Genomic DNA, 20,161 nt, shown 5'->3' on the forward strand with positions numbered 1-20,161 from the left:
TCAAAGAATTAAAAATCTGTTGAATCCCATTGTAGCCCACTTATGAGTGTCCCACATTGGAGAAAGAGGAGAGAAGGTTTCACTTTATAAGGTAGAGGAGTACTTTCTACTATTGCCAATTGGTTTTAGTATGGAAGCTCTAAAGCCTTGTTTGTGGACCTAACTCTCCTTCTCCTTGTTCGGGTTACCCAGGTCCATTTCATATTGTTTCGAAATTTAAAAAAATCCAATTAAAAAATATAAATTTATTTTCTTATTTTATTCACCGATAGTATATATAATGATCAGAAACCAGCTTCTTCAAAATTGCTATAATTCTTAAATCAAATCAAGAGAATATTAAATAATATCCATTAAAAAGATTACTCTAATCACACATATATAATTGGCTAACTTAAACAATTTTATTGGGATAAATGTATCACACGATTCACAAATGACCACTTTCATCCTAATCATAATATGATATCTACTCCCCCTCTATTTGAAGCTACCTTTTCCCAAAAACTATGGATTATCTAACTATTATTTTACCATATAAATCTATAGTTAGTCATCAAATTCTATATATTAATTACCTTCCAATGTCAATGGAACACACTTTAATTTTATAAAGCCGCAAGTTAATTTTTAAACTCTTCTTCTAATTGTACTTATATTCTTGTTTAATGATACATAATAAGATATGATACAACTTTTGACAATGGTTAATTATTGTTAAATTTTTTTTTTTTTTAAATCACTTACTATAACAAGAAAAACATAAACTGAATATGATACTTAGTATAGTAGCTACCTAGATCCAACATGATTTTTCCTATCGATTAAATTAAGGTATTGATAATAGTAAATATTGATTGTTATGTTATGTCAAATGAAGTGCTCATCATTACATGATTGGATTGGATCTTAGAAAATCTAATTAATATCCTAGGTTTAGGCATTTGCATTATATTAACCTTTCCTTATGAAAGGTAGAAAAGACATCATATCTTATATTATTATTAATTATTATTATTTTGTTAAGAAAATAATGACCACTTATCTTTGTTTCTTCGACTTATTAAATTTGTTTTCTTTCAATTGAAAGCAAATGACAATACTCTGTTATGATTCAGTACGTACTATTTGTTTTTTGATACTATCTGTCAATTAGCTAGCAAATTTACTACCATTTCTGTCTGTTAAATATAGCAAAATTTTGTGTGATCATTGTGTTGTCTTTTACGTTATTTTGAGTAGGGTTGAGTAAAAATATCCGAATATCCAATTTAATATTCGATCTAGATATCGGGTTTTTGATCAGATCAATAGTTTTAGTAAGATTATTTGGTCATTATTGAACATTTTATTGGAAAAAAAATATTTTTTAAATCATTATTATGTCATCGTTAATCTTGGACTTGACTTTAAATCTCACTTTTACCATGAGATTTTTTCCCGGGGCGGATGCATGATGCTCCATGCGTCTAGTTTTTTTTTTCAAAAAAAAAAACGGAATGAACATATAGTTGTTCAGTAAAGAACATGTAGTTATTTTGTAAAAAAACATATATCTATTTTATAAATAACATCACATATAGTTATCTTGTAATGAACATATAGTTATTTTGTAAAGAACATATAGCTATTTTGTAAAAGAAACATCCAGTTTTATGTTCTTTATAATTGTTTTTTGAAAACCGTGCTCTTTATAATCATTAACTTGTAAAATTATCGATTGCTTATTTAATTTGTTGGTGATAATAGATAAACAACCATCTATATAAACATTTTTTTCCCCTTTTTTTGAAATACTAATCACAAGACTTTAAGCTTGTGTTGCATTGAACATATTCATAGTGGAGACAATTCCTTTAAAAATGTTGGGTCTTAATTTAATCGACGGACTTGAACACGCAAATTAAGGATTGTTAATTAATCGGTAAGGTCCGTAAACGCATAATTATTGGTTAATTGTTGTGTTATGAGTGAGACTACCGAAAAGATATTGTTAATTAATTACAAGTATTAAGGATACGACAAAAATGCACATGTACTTTCAAACCCAAAGTCCAATTTGCTCAAGGATCACAATGCATTTTAGTGCTCGCAATTATTTGTTCTGTCAAACTAACATTAACATTTCTCCTTAACACTAACTCGCATTATTATTTTATTTTAAATCCCAGTATTCTTCTGTACGTGTGTTTGTTTCTCGAATTTGTTCTTGAATCGACTAATCCATTAGTTATTCAAGCTAGATTGTACTTGTATATTCATAAAATTATAAGATTGATTTCATGTGATAATACTTAAATCATCAAGAATATGATTTAAAGTCATATATGCTTACAACAATTGGATTAGATTTTAACAACCCTAAACTAAACTAATTATGCCTAAATTTGCAATTAGAGGAATGAATTTGATTCATAGATTATGACCACATTTTTGCTAACATCAATTAGATTGATACTCACCAAATCAATGTACTTGAATTAAATTATATATTGACAAAAAAAACAAGTTTATTAAAAATTAAAAATAAGTAATTGGTAGGAATAGTGGCTTGAGCACGGTTTAAATTTGGACATGAATTCTTTTGTTTTAAGTTGAGCAAATAAATCGTGAATGGGTGATGAATTATTTCAATGTCGATACTCAGGTGAAGCAAATGACGAGTACCTACTAGTGAAACTCCAGTATTCGATCCAATGTATTTTGTAAGTTATAACCCTTAATGCTACCTATACCATTTTAGATATAGGAAGCAAAGCTTTTTTAAAAAAAGTTAAGATACTACTCCATGAATAACTAAAAAATAGTTTTAGGAGTTGAATATGTGTGTGTAGGAGAAGGGGGTTGGTAGGTGGATACTCCAAGAATAGATCATAAGAATGCAATAGCATTTTAGTAAGGTCAATGCTAATACCTAGCAACTTGTTTACTTTTTTTTTAATTAATTAGTAAAATTTGTTATAAAAAAATATTGGTGAGTGAATTAAATACAGTAATAAAAATAAGTGGAGAACACATGAATGGAATGGAATTTGGGTTATTAATAAGGTCATAGAATTATAAAAATAGTGTCAAGTGTCACACATCACATAGTAGTTGTCATAGAATTATAAAGAGAGATCTGAAATCAGAAAGAAAAGGGACAGCAGAAAGAGTGAGATTGAGCAAGGTTAAAGGGGGTAAGTAAGTAAGGTGCCCTAAAAACTCGGGGGAGCATTCCTATGTTAATTGGGTCAGAAAAGAGTCTCAGTCAGTGTTACTCTAACTGAGTGAACAAACTGCTTTCTCGCTGCCCTAAGCAAACCACACCCATTTTAACATTATATGATTATGTATGGCCCCCTTTTTCTTTTATTTTTACTCATTTTACTTGCTATCACAAGCAAACAATATGTAACCCCACTTCTCTTAAGGTCAAGTGTCACACTTTTTTGGAGGTCTCAAGTTATTCAATCTCCCTTCGTCTTTTAATGTTTTAGTCGTGTTTGTTATTGTGTAACAGAGATACAAATAGATTTTCACTGAACATAATAGTACAAGTATGAAGTATATTAGTATGTATATTACTTCATGTTATATTTTTATAGAATTTTAACTTAAATTGTTAAACATGATAACTCTAGAAATTAACTAGTTGAAAAGATATGTTGAACAAGCTCATTTCTCAAACTTAAGGTATAAGAATATAGATTGATGTATTATGCATGAGGTGTAGTGGATGTGCCAAGAAGTTCCTAAGGTAGCTCAATTTGAAGCAACACTAGGCAACATGGTAGCAAGTAGGTGACAGTGTAAAATCTATGTGAATAAAGGCACTTAGTGGTAGCCACTTAATTAGTACACTCGTGCAAGTTAAGCCTTGAGTTGAACTGCGTTGAAATAAATTAAATGAATTGAACTAAAACGAATTACGTAGTAATATAGTGACTTGAGTTGAATTAAGCTGCCCTTAAACTAAGTCCTAAAGAAGTGCGCCTTACTATGCATTAGAATAATTTCTCTTGATAAGTTTTTGCTATACTTCGAATGAATCTAATTTGATTTATTCTGGTCTAATCTGATTCGATAGAAAAGTACGTGTTGATGATTAAAAGGTGTTGATAGTAGTGTGAGTAGGGGTTATATATGGACAGGTGGCCCCCGGAGAATAGGGAGTCATATATCTAAGAAAGAGACAAATACCTCGTGGCCGACAGCTATATGGTCACCTCCTTTCTATCTTTTTCATTTCATCCCTCACTCACTCACTCACTCACTTAAATTAACTCCCTCACTCACTCACTCACTGTCTTGTTCTGGCTGAACGAACGAAGGTTGTTTTTATTATTGACTAATTGATCACACGTGATGCCTCTGATTTTTCCCAATTTTGTTTCTCACAATCTGCTATTCTCTGAAGCATTTAACTAATCCTGCTTACCAATTTACCATGCTCTTTGACATTTATGTCCAACAACATGAATGAATTGATGCATATTACACATACTCATTGATGACAGAACATGCAGCTTTCTTGCTTAATTACTATTACTGCTCCTAGCATTGATCGATAAGACATTGTATCATCTATTTTAGGTGTAAACGGATGTATAATAAAAAAAATACTGACATTCATTCATTTTTACAATTAGATCAAATTTCAACTAATAACTTGGGACTATTACACTATTTTAAATTGATAGCTTCTCAACGTCAACCAACCATATATGACTCCTAACATAATATAGATACTCGTATAATTTTACAATGTAAAAGCATGAGTTGGCATCAAATGAGATTTGAACACATGAGTCCTCATCTACTCGTAGTATAGTAGTTAGGAAAACATTGTCAATATCGACTATTCATCAAGGAGCCACATAGGCTTATATGTTAGTTCACTCATTTATTTTCCAACGAGGGATGACTACTAATAAATAATAACTTACATGTGGTTTTTTCTTAACTAATGTATTTCAACATCTACTAGAAAATTTATATTACTCTTAATATAATACCAAGTAATAGGTCTTTAATTTGTAAGAAGGAAAAAAATATCCTTTTTTAAAATAAAATTTTGAATGTATGAACCACATACAATTATGGTTTAGAGAACTACGATTTCTTGAACTATGATTTCTTTTGCATGTAAAGACATAATTCTCTAAAATCATGATTAAAAATTCTTGTACAATGATTTAAGCTGAGGAAAAATTAATAAAAGTTTTATAAAAAGTTGTAAGCATCATGTCAATAGGTCAAAGCCAAACAAAATCTCAAAAATACGAATCAGAAACGTCAAATCTTCACAGAAAAATGCCAATGAAAAAAGAGAGGCATGTGTAATTATATGTTAAATATATGAAAAAAAATAATGGGGTTTGAAATTCATGTCTATATGACTATATCCAATCAACATTTATCCTAGGTCTCACGTAACATTTGCTTTGAGCTCAAATTAATGATGTATTTATATAATATAATATCATATTATCTACCCCATCATCCTTTTTTCTTTATAAATTTTGAAAATATGATTTTTTATATTATTGAAAAAATAAATAAATAAAAGGAGACAAAAAGGAACTTAGAAGATATATATTGGACCAATGAAGAAATGGACAAATATTTGTTTAGGAAAATATTAACAGGAGCGGACAATATATTGCCTAGTCATAAGGAGATGTGGGTCCATATTTCGTCAGGGGCCCACTCCTTGTTTGGAGGTCATTCCTAATAACTATGAAGTTCCAAAGTTGGTCTTGCTTAAGAAATAAGTACTCTTTAGTTAAATTAGAAGTTTTACAAAATGTACAAAAGAGGAACAATTTGTAGCCAATGTATGAGATTGAGGAATATAATTCAGGTTTTGGCTAGGTGCTGTGCTGTGCTGCATTGTGTGTAAATTCTCTATATAATTTAAAAGGTTGTAATATTCAAAGCATGAAGATTGTTTGACATAATTGGTGAAGATTGTTTGATATAATTGGTGAAGATTGTTCGAAACCATTAAGGGTCTGTGCTCATTGACTGAACTCAGCTGAACTGAACTGAATTGAACTGAATTGAACTGAACTGAACTGAACTGAACTAAATATTTTATAAGAGAAGGAAATTAGGAACTGAACTGAACTGAGTTGAACTGAACTGAATTGAACTGAACTCAGCTGAAGTGAACTAAACTGAACTGAATTTCAACGTAAGAGAACAGGCCCTAAATGATTTTGTAAGAGATATAAACGGTCAAACTATCTTTTAAGTTGATAAATTTTTCTCTAATTGCATTATCAATGATTTAAAGTACAGGAGAATTGAAAGCATTAAGTTATTTTATTCAATAAATACTCTAGATAATCTTTAGTGATGCTAATTTTATTTTCAATGAGCTCCGACTCACTTGCCTAGGAGCTATAACTCCAAATTCATCGCAACCAAGGTTGCCTGCGAACTACTGAGCTACCTCTACTCCAGTACTCCACTATTCAAAATCAGTTTCAAGGTATATTTCTAACAAGGAGTATCACTAATGTAGAAATCAAATTAGTATAACAATTTATAGCATTTTATCAAATCTTAAATCACATCCAATAAAAACTTTAAATTAATCGTCATACAATACAACAAAGTATAAGTACTTATTTTCCTACAATTAAGCTCTGAACCATATAGAAGTATTTAACTTTTGTCGCTCTTAGCCAATCACGATACATTTAACTTAATCATCAACGTGTATACAGTAAAAAAAATTAGTAGCACACTAACAAAGTACACTCTATTGAAGTATTGATATCATATTTGTAGTGTGTTTGTGTCTTTGCTACAACGGGTACAAACTTTAAAAAAGTAGGTTATTCTTAAATTTTCTAGTCACGGAATTAAATATGATGCATTTCTACTGTCGCATCAGAAATATTACATAGGAAGATAGGACAAATAAATGTTTAAGGGTTCTTATTTTTTACTACCTATGAAATGAAATGAAAATCAATATTTCCACCCACTGCTCAGAGTGTGACATGACATTTAATTAATATATGAGTCATGCATTTATTTAAGGTCCTGTTAGGATTTTCTGATACTCAGAGTTTTATTATGGCTCTGTCTTGCTTTTTTTTAAGTTGACCAATCCCATCTTCTTCTCTACATTGACGCACCTTTAATTTGTCTTCACAATTTAGTTTTTTTTTCTTAATATAAGAGCTCAAAAGGTTAAATATTTAATTAGTGTAACCAACATTAATCATTAAGATGGAAGAATTGAATCTATTAGTATATTTTAATCATGGAAGTTACTATAGCTGTACTACTTTCGGAATATGTTGAATTATATTATGCGATTATTTAAGGCTAGAGAGAGTATATAGTGTTTTCAGACCAATATAACACTCACGATTTTCTATTTCATATTGTCTTTCATTAAACAATATAATCTAAGCCAATTCAATTCACTTAATCAAATAAAAAAAAAAAATGGTACTACTGCTATAGTAACAAACTACAATATGATCAACATCTTGAAGATCTCTCTTGACTATTCTAAAATTAAGTACATAATATTATGTTATGGGATGAAATTACCGTATCTTTGTCGATGATTTCCTTGCTTAGCTTGAGACAAGCATTCTCTTGAATGAACTTGAGCAACAATAAGAATCACTTCTTTGTTTGAAAGGTAATACATTGACGTACTCCCTTATAGTTTTTTTTTTTTGTTTTTTACATAATGAAGTAAATTCAATTAATGTTGTTACATTGTCGTTTGGTGAATTCAAAATACAAATGTTCATCCTTGCAAAAATTGTGCTATTCAGATTGACTTTGACCGAACTGAAATTTAGAATTGCATGCAACCAAGTTTTAGTGATGCTTTGAATGACTTGTTAGGTTTTTTAAAAGCTATATATGAGTTGTACTTTGCAGGGTCTCTATCTATAAGAGCAAGCCAATATGGTGCATTGTGTGTGAAATATGATTAATACATTACTAGCTAGGTATCACATACATAAAATTAATGGATATCGCCATACGTACACAAAATGAAGCATATATAGCTTGGGCTTAACAACTACGGAGTTATTAATTAGTAATAAGGCATGGCAAGTAGCCTCATACTTCAAAAGGGATCAAGCTAATCTATCCTCCTATGTGTCAAAGCTAAGGTTTTTATTATTGGTAAACAAACTAAACGATCATGAATAATATATATCGATCCACATTTTGTTAACAATAAACTATAGCAAGCACTAGAGTTAATCAAGTACTCAGTTTCAAAAATTTTATTTCAGTTAGTGTTGCCAAATATAGCCAATGTGTCTAGCCTTAATTATTAGCCAACCCCAATTCCGATTAATATCTACTTTTCAAGATCTCACTCGTATTTAATTAAACCTTAAGCTCAAATTCTCCTTGATTGAAACGTCACAAATAGTGAGAACTCAAACTTAGTCATACTTTCAAGGTCATCTTATAAACAACATTGACATGGCTTAGCAAATTCATAAATCCCCATTGGAAGCTCTCCCAATATAACCCAACACATAAAAGGACAACATCAAGCAACCAACTACCAAAGGAGTAGAAAGCTCGCAACTTCAAGATACCAAGATTACTACTTTACATTACCAAGTAACAAAGAGAAAACTTGATCAACGAACTCATGACTCATTAGGGCACCTAATTTATTAATTCCCAAATCAAAAGGCATATGTATTCTAGATTATTGGATAAAATGTACTATTATTCTTTTCTATGTACATAAATTAATTACTACGTACGATACAACATAGTATGATTTAATAACTCATCACAAATACACAATATAGGTACAAATAATATTAGATAATTGCAAAGTATATCTCAAAAACAATATGTTATTCACTTATCCACCAATAAATTTTTCTTTATAAGAAATTTAATTTTAAAAAAATCACTACAACAACAACATTTTTTTTGAATATGAAAACAGCTTAATGTAATAAAAATAAAATAAAAGACCCAAATAGATCAGAAATTCACACTCGAAGAAAGACTACGCGCTTCTAACACGCGTTGATCCATTGGTAAGAACATAAAATTATAAAATAATGATAAATTAAAGTAAGAAAAGAAATAAAAATAAACAAATAAAATAGATAAAATAATATAATAATTCTTTTAATAAAACAGAAGAGGCTTTAATTTATAAACTTTTAGAGGGGGATGGTGTATGAGAGAAATGACTGCGTCTCTCTATTTCTCTCTCTAAAATAAGTTTCTCTCTCCTCTTTTCCAGCTTCGCTTCTTCCTTTCCTTTCTCTGTACTCTTACCCCCCTCCTCTAATCTTTCTTTTATTTTAATTTTCTTTTTATATAAACTTCGACTTCTGAAGCTCTCCTTTTCCTTTCTTCATAAAATATTCTTCAATCTTAAAAATAATCCCCCAACTCACAAAAACAAACATTTTATTTTTTTTAAAATAGAACTGTTCTTCTTCCATCTATCCTCTTGTTTTTAATTTTTTTTATAAGTTAAGTTTACTTTAATTTATTAAAAAAAAATCCAAGCAGTCCTAGTACAACTAAATTAAGTTATTGTGTGTGTTATTGAATGCTGTTGTTGGAATGGCTGGCTTAGATTTAGGCACAGCGAATCGTTATGTTCATCAACTTCATCATCAGGGTCATCACCGGCCCGACCTCCACTTACAGCAGAGGTCGGACCCGTCTGAAGACGACGATAACAACAACAACAACAACAATATTGATCATGATGACCATGACCAACATGGGTTAGACCTAGTCAACGTTTCCGGGGGAGGCTCAGGGCAATCTGGCCCCGGAGACGTAGTAGGTCGTCGACCCAGGGGTAGACCCCCCGGGTCGAAGAATAAACCTAAACCTCCAGTGATAATAACTCGGGAGAGTGCTAACACTCTCCGAGCTCATATCCTGGAGGTAGCTAGTGGTTGTGATATATTCGACTGCGTTGCCTCCTATGCTCGTAGGAGGCAACGCGGAATCTGTGTCCTCAGCGGAACTGGGACAGTTACAAATGTTAGTCTCCGCCAACCCGGGGGAGGAGGAGGGACTAGTGGTTCAGCTGTTGTTACACTACACGGTCGGTTCGAGATCCTTTCGCTCTCCGGCTCGTTCTTACCCCCACCTGCCCCGCCTGGAGCCACCAGCCTAACCATATTCTTGGCTGGTGGTCAGGGGCAGGTGGTCGGGGGGAACGTAGTCGGTGAGCTCGTAGCCGCGGGTCCCGTAATCGTCATCGCCGCCTCCTTTACCAACGTCGCTTACGAGCGACTGCCGTTGGAAGAGGAGGAGGCAGCGGCAGCAGCAGGTGGTGGTGGAGGTGGGGCCCTCCAGATGCAAACCGGACCAGCCGGTGGAAACGGGGCCCAGTTCCCAGACCCATCTTCAGGGTTACCTTTCTTAAATTTGCCCCTAAATATGCAAAACTGCCAGTTGCCGGTTGATGGATGGGCTGCTGCTAATAACAATTCAGCTGGTAGACCTCCATTTGGATAATAATACAAATTAATCAAAATCAAAAACATCAACAACAGCAGAAGCAGCTTGTTTTTCTTTATTTTTTTACCTTTTTTTTTTTTTTTTTCTTTTTAGTTTAGAAAGTTGAATTAATTAGCTAGAGTACTTCAACTCAAACTCCATCCATTCCCAGCCATTTGATGTTGATGACAACAACGACGACGATGATAGATGATCAAACGGCTGTAATTTCTCGCCTTCGCAACGGCGACATTTGAAGGATCATTCAGCAGGTCAGCCAACAATAATAATAATCCATGGTACTATCATGTAACTCTTTGTACTTTTTTCTTGGAAGTAACTTCCCTTTTTTTTTTTCTTTGTATTTTGGAAATTCTGGAAATAGTCTCTCTCTTTTTCTCTTAAGCTCCAATTTCCTTGTGTGTTTGTTTGATGAAGGAATCAACTTGTTTGTTTATGTCTATCTTAATTATTATTATTATTATTTCAGTGAGAATTAAAAAGAATTTGATGTGTTCGGATTGTTTGACACAGTTCTAGATGAATGAATCTTAATTTAATTTCGATAATTAATATTCATACATACATGTTTTTCTTGATAGCTAATTAATTAGTCTTTAGCAATCCACAATCATCCATAACAAAATATATAATCCCTGTTCCTATTGTTAACTAACCCATATATATACATTTATAACTTCATTATCTAATCATAATATATAGTTTTTAATGAAATCTTGTATAGTTTAAGAACATGTTCCATCATATTATATATACTAGTAGTATATGATGAATATTTGGGAAATGAAATCATTACAATTTACAAACATACATCATGTGCATCAACTTTAATTTTTTTATAAAAAATATTTGCATTGTTTTCAGGGAGAAGTAATAAATACTATAGTAGTAGAGAGTTATAAAAACAATGGGAAAACAAAATTGGGTTTACTTCTGAGTAAGAAGGATTCTTCTTGTCCTACCAAAACATAAACATTCACAAGTTTTCACTAAAATTGTTAAGAATTTATTTTCTGCTACTTAATTTTTCTCCTGTTTTTTCTACAATTTGGGAACTGTCAATTCTTCTAGAACTTCTGCATTTCTTCTTTATCCCATTTTTATTTTTTATTTTTCTATTTATAATTGCCATTTTCTAGGCAAAGTAATAAAATTATACTTCTATTTTAAGGGGAAGACATAGGAGAAAAAATCTATTTTTGTTTACTCTTTTTAGCAAAATTTTTAGGGCTTTTTATAGTTATGTTTTGATTTTTGAAGCATGTGGTTTGTATAACTCTTTGGACCCATATAAATGTTCATTAATAAAACTATACTCGCTCTGTCCTTAAACAATAGATCATGTTTGATTGAAAGTTATTTTCAATAATTTGGATTGAAAATTCGTGATTATCCATTAATGAGTAATAATTTGTATATTTTACAAAGCTAACCAACATTTAACTACATTATCGTTATGTGTTGACTTCATTATATTTGGTTCTATTTTATAGATTTATGGTACTTTAATTTGAAGTTTTCTGTGATTTTCCTGAATTAATTAACTAGTTCAAGTATTTTCAATCTTGCTGCTTTACAGGTTCTGGATATATACTTGTAATATAAAATATTTTTGTTTATGAAATTAGATATAGTACATCTATATATGTTTACATGAATGCTTAATTATATATAGATTACTAGAACATTATCTGATCTTTCAGCTACTTACTAGTTTGATACTATATTATAGGGAAGTTCTATATATAATATGATCTTATTTTAATTTTCTTCTAATTCCACCTTTTTGTTTTTAAATGGAAACAACATTTGATAATAAAGTGTCATATTGTACAATAATACTTATAAATTTCATGTTTAATTATTATTAAGAAGTAGCTAATGCTTAATATGTCTTCCCTATAAAATAATTTCAATATTTTCCCTATATATATATATATATATATATATATATATTGTGTGTGTGTATTTCGATCTACTGATTCTAAAGACTAATTAAAAACAATGGTTTCGCGAATTTAATTAAATATTTATATCCAAGTTGCCGCCGGATGCGCTAACATGAGGGTTTGAGGGAGTTGTTTATTAACTAGCTCCTTTGTCCTTAGCTCCACATCCATGCTAATTGTCAGTTAATTATATATAAATTATCTTATTTATCAACTAATCCAGCCAATGTATGGCCGAAACGAATAAACAACATGTCTCTCCGGTATCTCCGATCGATGAAATCGAGTCAATCAGCCAAGAGTAAACTTCCAAAGCAATGATTTATATCCGTTAACTATAACTTTAGCTCAATATATTAAGAAACCTTTTGGTTAACAATGGTCCCTTAAACTTAATTATTAATGGATGACCATTATTACCTTTGTTTTGGTTACATTGATTGTGATATGACCTAATTTTAATTATATTGTTGTATTAAGGTTGATTGTAATCTTCAATTCTAATTATATGTAGTGAATATGGAAGTATGATGTATGTCATGGATGAATTAATGTTATCCATAACCTTAATGTCATTCTTTAATAATAATTTGTGATCTTACGTATGATCATACAAATTAAGATTCTTTAAGATTTCTTTGATGAAATATATGTTTTTATGTATGATAATGATATCAACGTCCACTAAATTAAAGCAAGTTAGGGTTCAATGCTAGGGTAAGCAATGCAAGGGATAGAACTCAAAGCTAGGGACAATATATAATGGAGCAATCTTTTGAGATAGATATGATGTGATGTGATTGTGTATTTTTGTCATTTATGTTGGAACCATATACGATGTATTATATCATCAAATGCATTCATGTACTATGTACCTTTGTTTAGACTAATATCAACACAACAATTAATTTTGGATGGGGTGAGTTGAGAGCGAGTATATTTATGTATTATAGAAGTACACATCTTGAACAGAATTATCATCAAACTATGTGATTAACATGCCGATGACTTGCCTAGGGCAATATATATGTTGTGTGTGCTCAACTTTCTACTGTCAAAGGAAAAAAAAGAAAAAAAAAAGTAATAAGCTCATGTATGTGATCTAACAGATGATCATATTAGATTAAATCTAGTGATGATACATGCATATATATATTACTCAACCTCTTAATTAATTAGGCAATAATCTAGCTTGATAATTAATTATGCTTTATGGTACGGTCAAGCTGCAATTTCTCAGTTGTGGATATTGAAGTTTTATAATTTTAATTTTTTCCTACCAACTAAATTGTTCTTTTGTTCGAATCTAATCTTTTGTTTAAAACTGTTGATAAGAAGATACAACATAAAATTGATATCAAGCATACAAATACACGTTTACAATCCCTCTAATTAGAAATGTAATTTGAAGAAACTTACAAGTTATTAATGAGCTCCCTAAGTATGTTTTAATGCATGTAAAAGTAAACATAGGAAGCATATATGTAATATTCATCACAAGCAATGCAAGGAGAAAGGAGGGGGCGATACCTGGACCTATAGATATTGTAGGTTTCATGTTAGAAGACAAGATCTAATTACTTAGTTATAATATCATTGTAATGTATATTATATTATACTATATAATAGATTTTAGTTTAAAGATTCAATCAACTGATGACCACATTTGTACACTTTCACTCTTTCAGAAGGATTAGGTTTATTTCAAAATTTGGATTAAAGTGATGGCTTTGCTTCATTAGAGAGATAAGAACAAATTAAACCTTAATTAAAATCTTAAGAATATAGCTAGGCTAAAAGAGTGAGATGATAATAATTATAATGGTTGTTTGATTGATACCTTGATAGTATTGCACGGAAGTAAAGCATGGTAATGACTAATGACGAGTTATTTGAACACTTTGATGTGTAAACACAATTCCGATTATACTACTACTACCAAATAAGCCATACGCAAGTGTTTTTAGAAATAGGTTTGGTTACCTTTAAGTTTCTAACTTAGAATTAATAGAGGATTTGAGCATATAGTAGCCAAAGCCAATACATTTATTTAAAAGCTTGTTGAGATATTCTTTGCTGAATTGGGCTCTTCCCTTGCTTTTGCACCAATTCAGAATACAAAGTGGTAATTTACTTAGGACTTTCATGAAAATAAGCTTATGTTATTATAGATTTCATGACCATTAACCATTACATCTATATATATATATATGTTCCACTAATTTATTATTTATATTTAATAAAATGATACATGAATATCTTAATAATTAATGGACCATACTAAATATATTAAAATCTGTTGACCTAGTGATTCAATTTTCTTAATTTATTTGGTTGTTAAAGCTAAAAAACTTATTAGTGAAATAATGCTAAATGATGATGAGAGAGGGGGATGTAAAATGATTATTGGAAGGTAAAGTGGAATTAAGAAAAGGTAGTTAGGACATTAAGATATTAGCTTACCAACTTCAAATATGATAAAGCAAAGAAACAACGAATAATGAAAGGCAAACTTGGAATAGAGAATATGTTGACTAAGTCTTGTGTTCTTACAATATTAGATTAAGACATCTATTATATGCATGTTTACACACATTATTTACAATAATAATAATGCTGTTATGTTTATCCAAGTTGTCAACTAGTAAACTAATTAATGGTTATACCAAGAAACATCTAAATCTATGTATTATACTAATATAAACAATATAATTTATTATAAGGAGGAGTCATGTTCATCATGAGCTACATAAGCTAGCTAATGAAATTTTAGCAACTCCGATCCTCCAACCTAAACTTTATGCAAAACATGTTTAATTATACACTAAATATCATTGTGTACAGTAAATGATGATGTTGGCAACAATAATGAAGACAACTTGTAATTAAGACCCCTTTAATTTAATTTATAACTCTTTTTTTTTGCTTTTTTTGTTATTGGACTTCCTCAATAGATGAACTAAATTAAAGTTACAAATCACAATATTTATAAGTTCTCCTGACCCCTTTTCGTTGTTAATTAAGATCTTCTCATTTACACTTTGCATACCTCTTTTAACATTAATATCGTCAATTTTAAATAAATCATCACTCAATTGATATATTAAAAATATAAATTGATACAAATTTAACAATATTCCGCATATGAATATCGATCTTTCTTTGATCATATGAATACATAGTAAATAGATTTTTTTTTTTTTTTTTTTGAAAGATAGTAAATAGAAATATATGTTAATGAGATGAGAAAGTAACATAAATTAATGTATGGTCACCATTTTCTAGTAACATAACAAAGTATAATTTCAATAAAAAGTTTAGTTATCATGTCTCATAAAAGGCTAGGTATGTTGAAGAGTACAATTGATGTAACCAGGTTATGTCAATCAAACAGTAGGCATCATGGTATGATGAGAATGATTAGTACATTTTTTTACAATATTCATTATGATCATGAGCTAGTAAAAAGCGTGAGTAGTATTGAAGAAGCTTCTAATTAATTGAGAGAGATAAATAAAGAGCTTAACTTTCTCTGCATTTGAGAGGAATAAGAACAACATACTAACTCGACTTGTACTTCAATCTTTCCTTCGTTCTTATAGCTTTTTGGGTACTTCTGTTCTAGGGCATATACCTTTTAATCGCCTTTCTTATTCATTGGGGGATTTGGGTGGCAACCTAGTATGACATGGTAGTTTAAGAGTGTAGACCAATCATCGAATCATTTTCGTCTTTAGAAAGCTTAAATTAGTAATTAATGATGTAAAAAAGATTCGATCACAAGCCTTAGCTTTAACATTTGTTATTTGGCGAAATAGTTTTTGTGCATGCATGCTAAACATCACAACCTATTAATTATAAAAGCTATTGGATCTTTAGTCTTGTAAGTAGTGAGAAACTAACTGTTAAAGGTTAATTAATTGCCAAAGTCGTTTGATGTATGTAAACTTATATAGGCTAGTTTTTGCACAACATACAGTAATTGTTAAAATAGTAATTTATAGCTAAATATAATACACCGTAGCTTTTACTAACCATTGCTTTAAAGCTAGCTAATTATATTGATTTTTTATATTGAAACGTGAAGGTACTACTCTTCACTACTATATCGAACAATGCTATCATATGATGGAGTATTACTGGTATTTTGACTTAGTCAAATACCTTAAAGCAAGTTAGAAAACCAACTAAGTTAGTTAGCATTCGTTAGAACTATCATACGATGGATCTAGCTAGAGGTGCAGAGCCTAAATATAAGCTTACACGTACAATGGTGCTTCATTTCCAATTGGGCCGGGTATTCAATTTGTTGCATGTACAATTGTACATAAGGTCTCTCACCCTGATAACTATTATGCAGAGTTTAGAGTTAAGTAAAGTTCAAGGTCTAACCACAAAACTCTCCAATTCCATCATTGAAATCTACACATTATTAACACACCCACCTGTGATTAAATTTCATTAATTACTCCAATAAAATTGCATAACGTATTAACATACGAACAATATCGATCAGCATGTTTAGTTGATGACGATAAAATAGTGTAACAACATATTAAAACACAACCCAAAAAAAAACCTAACTATGGCCTTGTTTGGCAATTGGCTGCTGGCTGTTGGCTAGTTTGACTGGCTGTTTGTATTGGCTGTTTGACTTTTTATTAGTCTAAAAATATGTTTGGTAAAATTGGCTGTTGAATGTTATTAGTAACTTAGTTAGCCAAAAGCCAAAAGCCAAAAGCCAAAAGCTACTCCAAGTAGCTTTTTCATTTTGGCTTAAAAGCCAGCTTTTCAGCTGGCTAAAAAAGCCATTTACCAAACACAAATTTTGGATGTTTAAAAAAGCCAAAAGCCAATCTAAAAGCCAATGAAAAGCCATTTACCATGTTTTCAAAAAAAAAAAAGCCATTTACCAAACAAGGCCTATAAAAAGCATTTTCTTTTCATTTTTTGTAGATGAAAGTACTACTTCAAAAGTTCACAACACATGGTAATTGGTAAAGTGACGAATCCATGCTAGTTCAAACACAGCGTAATGGACTTGGGCTTAGTTACATTTAATACTACGTATAATTTTTAGCTTTCTTGGATAAAGGTTCAAAAAAAGATATAACTAAGAGCCCCAAATGAAGGTATTGAAGCTTTTAGATCGTCACATTTATGTTCAATTGGGCCTTAGCCTAACATAAAGACCATTAATGAAAGTTCTGCTCTTTTTTTTTTTTTTTTTTTTTTTTTTTTTTTTTTTTTTTTTTTTTTTTTTTTTAACATAAGGGTTATAAAAAAACATTTGAGGAAAATTTTTTTAAAGGGAAGATGATGGATCCTATTGAACCGGCACTTTTCACAGGTTTATCCAGCCTAATTTTGTAAGTCAACTTTGAGAGTAGATGGGAAGGTAAGGGAATCCCCCTACTTCAATCAAATTCTTAGAATGATTAAGGATGAATGAGATGGTTCCGGCATTATGTATGACTTCCAAGACCCTTTGGTAACCCATGAAAGTATTTAGATGCATAATATCACCGAGTGAAAAAATGATATACGGAAGCCAAATATGAAGGCTATAATACACGATATCGGAGCAATTTGGAGGTGTCGGGATCCAGTGTCGGAAATTCACGGAACACTACGGGATGCATCCCGGGGTCATAATATTGTTTCAACCCACATATGACCATTATTTAGCTACATAAATGTCCTGTTAAAGCTTATAGCCAATATAAGAGGTGTGTATGAAAAAGGGTAAATTGGATGTTTAAAGGAAAATTGGATGGTTCCACCGACCCAAGTGGACTCTTGAAGAATAATAGGGACCATGGTAAACATCTTAGCAACTTAATTTTATTTCTGGGCAAAAAAAAGTCAAAATTTTCCAAAATTGAAGGCCATTATCCACGCCTTTTGAACAATTTTGGAGGTTTCGGGACCCGATGTCAAAAAGTCTTAAGACACAAGGGAATTCATCTCAGTATTATATAATGTCGTTTGGAACCATATATGCTCATTATATGTTGTCATAAATGTACATGATAAGCTTGTATTTATGAAATCGATGCAAGTCGTTGTAAACAAGTAAATTAGATATTTAAAGGCAATTTGGATGGTTCCATCCATCCAATTGGACTCCTGGAGGATATTATGGTCCATGGTAAACATTTCAGCAGTTTTTATATTCGGGCAAAAAAAAGTCAAAAATTTTCAAAATTGAAGGCAATTATCCACGCTTTTTGAACAATTTTGGAGGTTTTGGGACCCGGTGTCAAAAAGGCTTAAGATACTAGGGAATAAATCCCAGGATCATATAATGTCGTTTGGAACCATATATGATCATTATATGTTGTCATAAATGTCCGTGTGGTAAGCTTGTGTATATGAAATCGGTGCAAGTTATAAACGAGTAAATTAGATGCTTAAAGGAAAATTGGATGGTTCCATCCATCCAATTGGACTCCCAGAGGATATTAGGGTTCATGGTAAACATTTCGGCAATTTTTATTTCTGGATTAAAAAAGTCAAAATTTTCCAAAATTGAAGGCTATTATCCACGCTTTTTAACAATTTTAGAGGTTTTGGAACCCGGTGTCGAAATTTCTTAAGATACTAGAGAATACATCCCAGGATCATATAATGTCGTTTTGAACCATATATGATCATTATATGTTGTCATAAATGTCCGTGGTAGGCTTGTGTTTATGAGACTAGTGAAGTTGTAAATGAGTAAATTAGATGCTTAAAGGCAAATTGGATGGTTCCATCCATCCAATTGGACTCTCGGAGGATATTAGGTTCCATGGTAAACATTTTGGAAATTTTTATTTTCGGACCAAAAAAAGTCAAAATTTTCCAAAATTGAAGGCTATTATTCACGCTTTTTGAACAATTTTGGAGGTTTCGGGACCCGGTGTTAAAAATTCTTAAAATATTAGGGGATAAATCCCAGGATCATATAATGTCGTTTGGAACCATATATATATGATCATTATATGTTGTCATAAATGTGCGTGCAGTGGTAGGCTTGTGTTTATGAAATCGGTTCAAGTTGTAAACGAGTAATTACATGCTTAAAGGCAAATTGGATGGTTCCATCCATCCAATTGGACTCCCAAATGGTATTAGGGTCCATGGTAAACATTTCGGCAATTTTCATTTACGGGCCAAAAAAAGTCAAAATTTTACAAAATTGAAGGCTATTATCCACGCTTTTTGAACAATTTTTGAGGTTTCGGGACCCGGTGTTAAAATGACTTAAGATACTAGGGAATACATCCCAGGATCATATAATTTCGTTTGGAACCATATATGATCATTATATGTTGTCATAAATGTCCGTGTTAGGCTTGTGTTTATGCAATCAGTACAAGTTATAAACGAGTAATTTAGATGCTTAAAGGCAAATTGGGTGGTTCTATCCATCCAATTGGACTACCGGAGGATATTACGGTCCATGGTAAACATTTCGGCAATTTTTATTTCCGGGCATAAAAAAGTCAAAATTTTCCAAAATTGAAGGCTATTATCCACACTTTTTGAACAATTTTTTAGGTTTCGAGACCCGATGTCAAAAATACTTAAGATACTAGGGAATACATCCCAAGATCATATAATTTCGTTTGGAACCATATATGATTATTATATGTTGTCATAAATGTCCGTGTTAGGCTTGTATTTATGAAATCGGTGCATGTTATAAACGAGTAAATTAGATGCTTAAAGGC

General features: G+C 31.1%; 1 protein-coding gene across 1 annotated transcript; it reads left to right on the forward strand.

The window, feature by feature from the left end:
• Positions 1 to 8,849: 8,849 nt before the first annotated feature.
• On the forward strand, positions 8,850 to 10,906 carry LOC145598400 (AT-hook motif nuclear-localized protein 23-like). The gene has a single exon (XM_081654746.1). The coding sequence runs from the start codon at positions 9,580 to 9,582 to the stop codon at positions 10,489 to 10,491; it is 912 nt and encodes a 303-aa protein (XP_081510872.1). The 5' UTR covers positions 8,850 to 9,579; the 3' UTR covers positions 10,492 to 10,906.
• Positions 10,907 to 20,161: the final 9,255 nt, after the last annotated feature.

The sequence above is a fragment of the Chenopodium album genome, chromosome 20, assembly GCF_948465745.1.
Source record: "Chenopodium album chromosome 20, dcCheAlbu1.1, whole genome shotgun sequence".
Lineage (NCBI taxonomy): Eukaryota > Viridiplantae > Streptophyta > Magnoliopsida > Caryophyllales > Amaranthaceae > Chenopodium > Chenopodium album.

Coding starts and splice junctions, on each gene's coding strand:
- LOC145598400 (XM_081654746.1), top strand. CDS start 9,580: ATGGCTGGCTTAGATTTAGGCACAGCGAATCGTTATGTTCATCAACTT.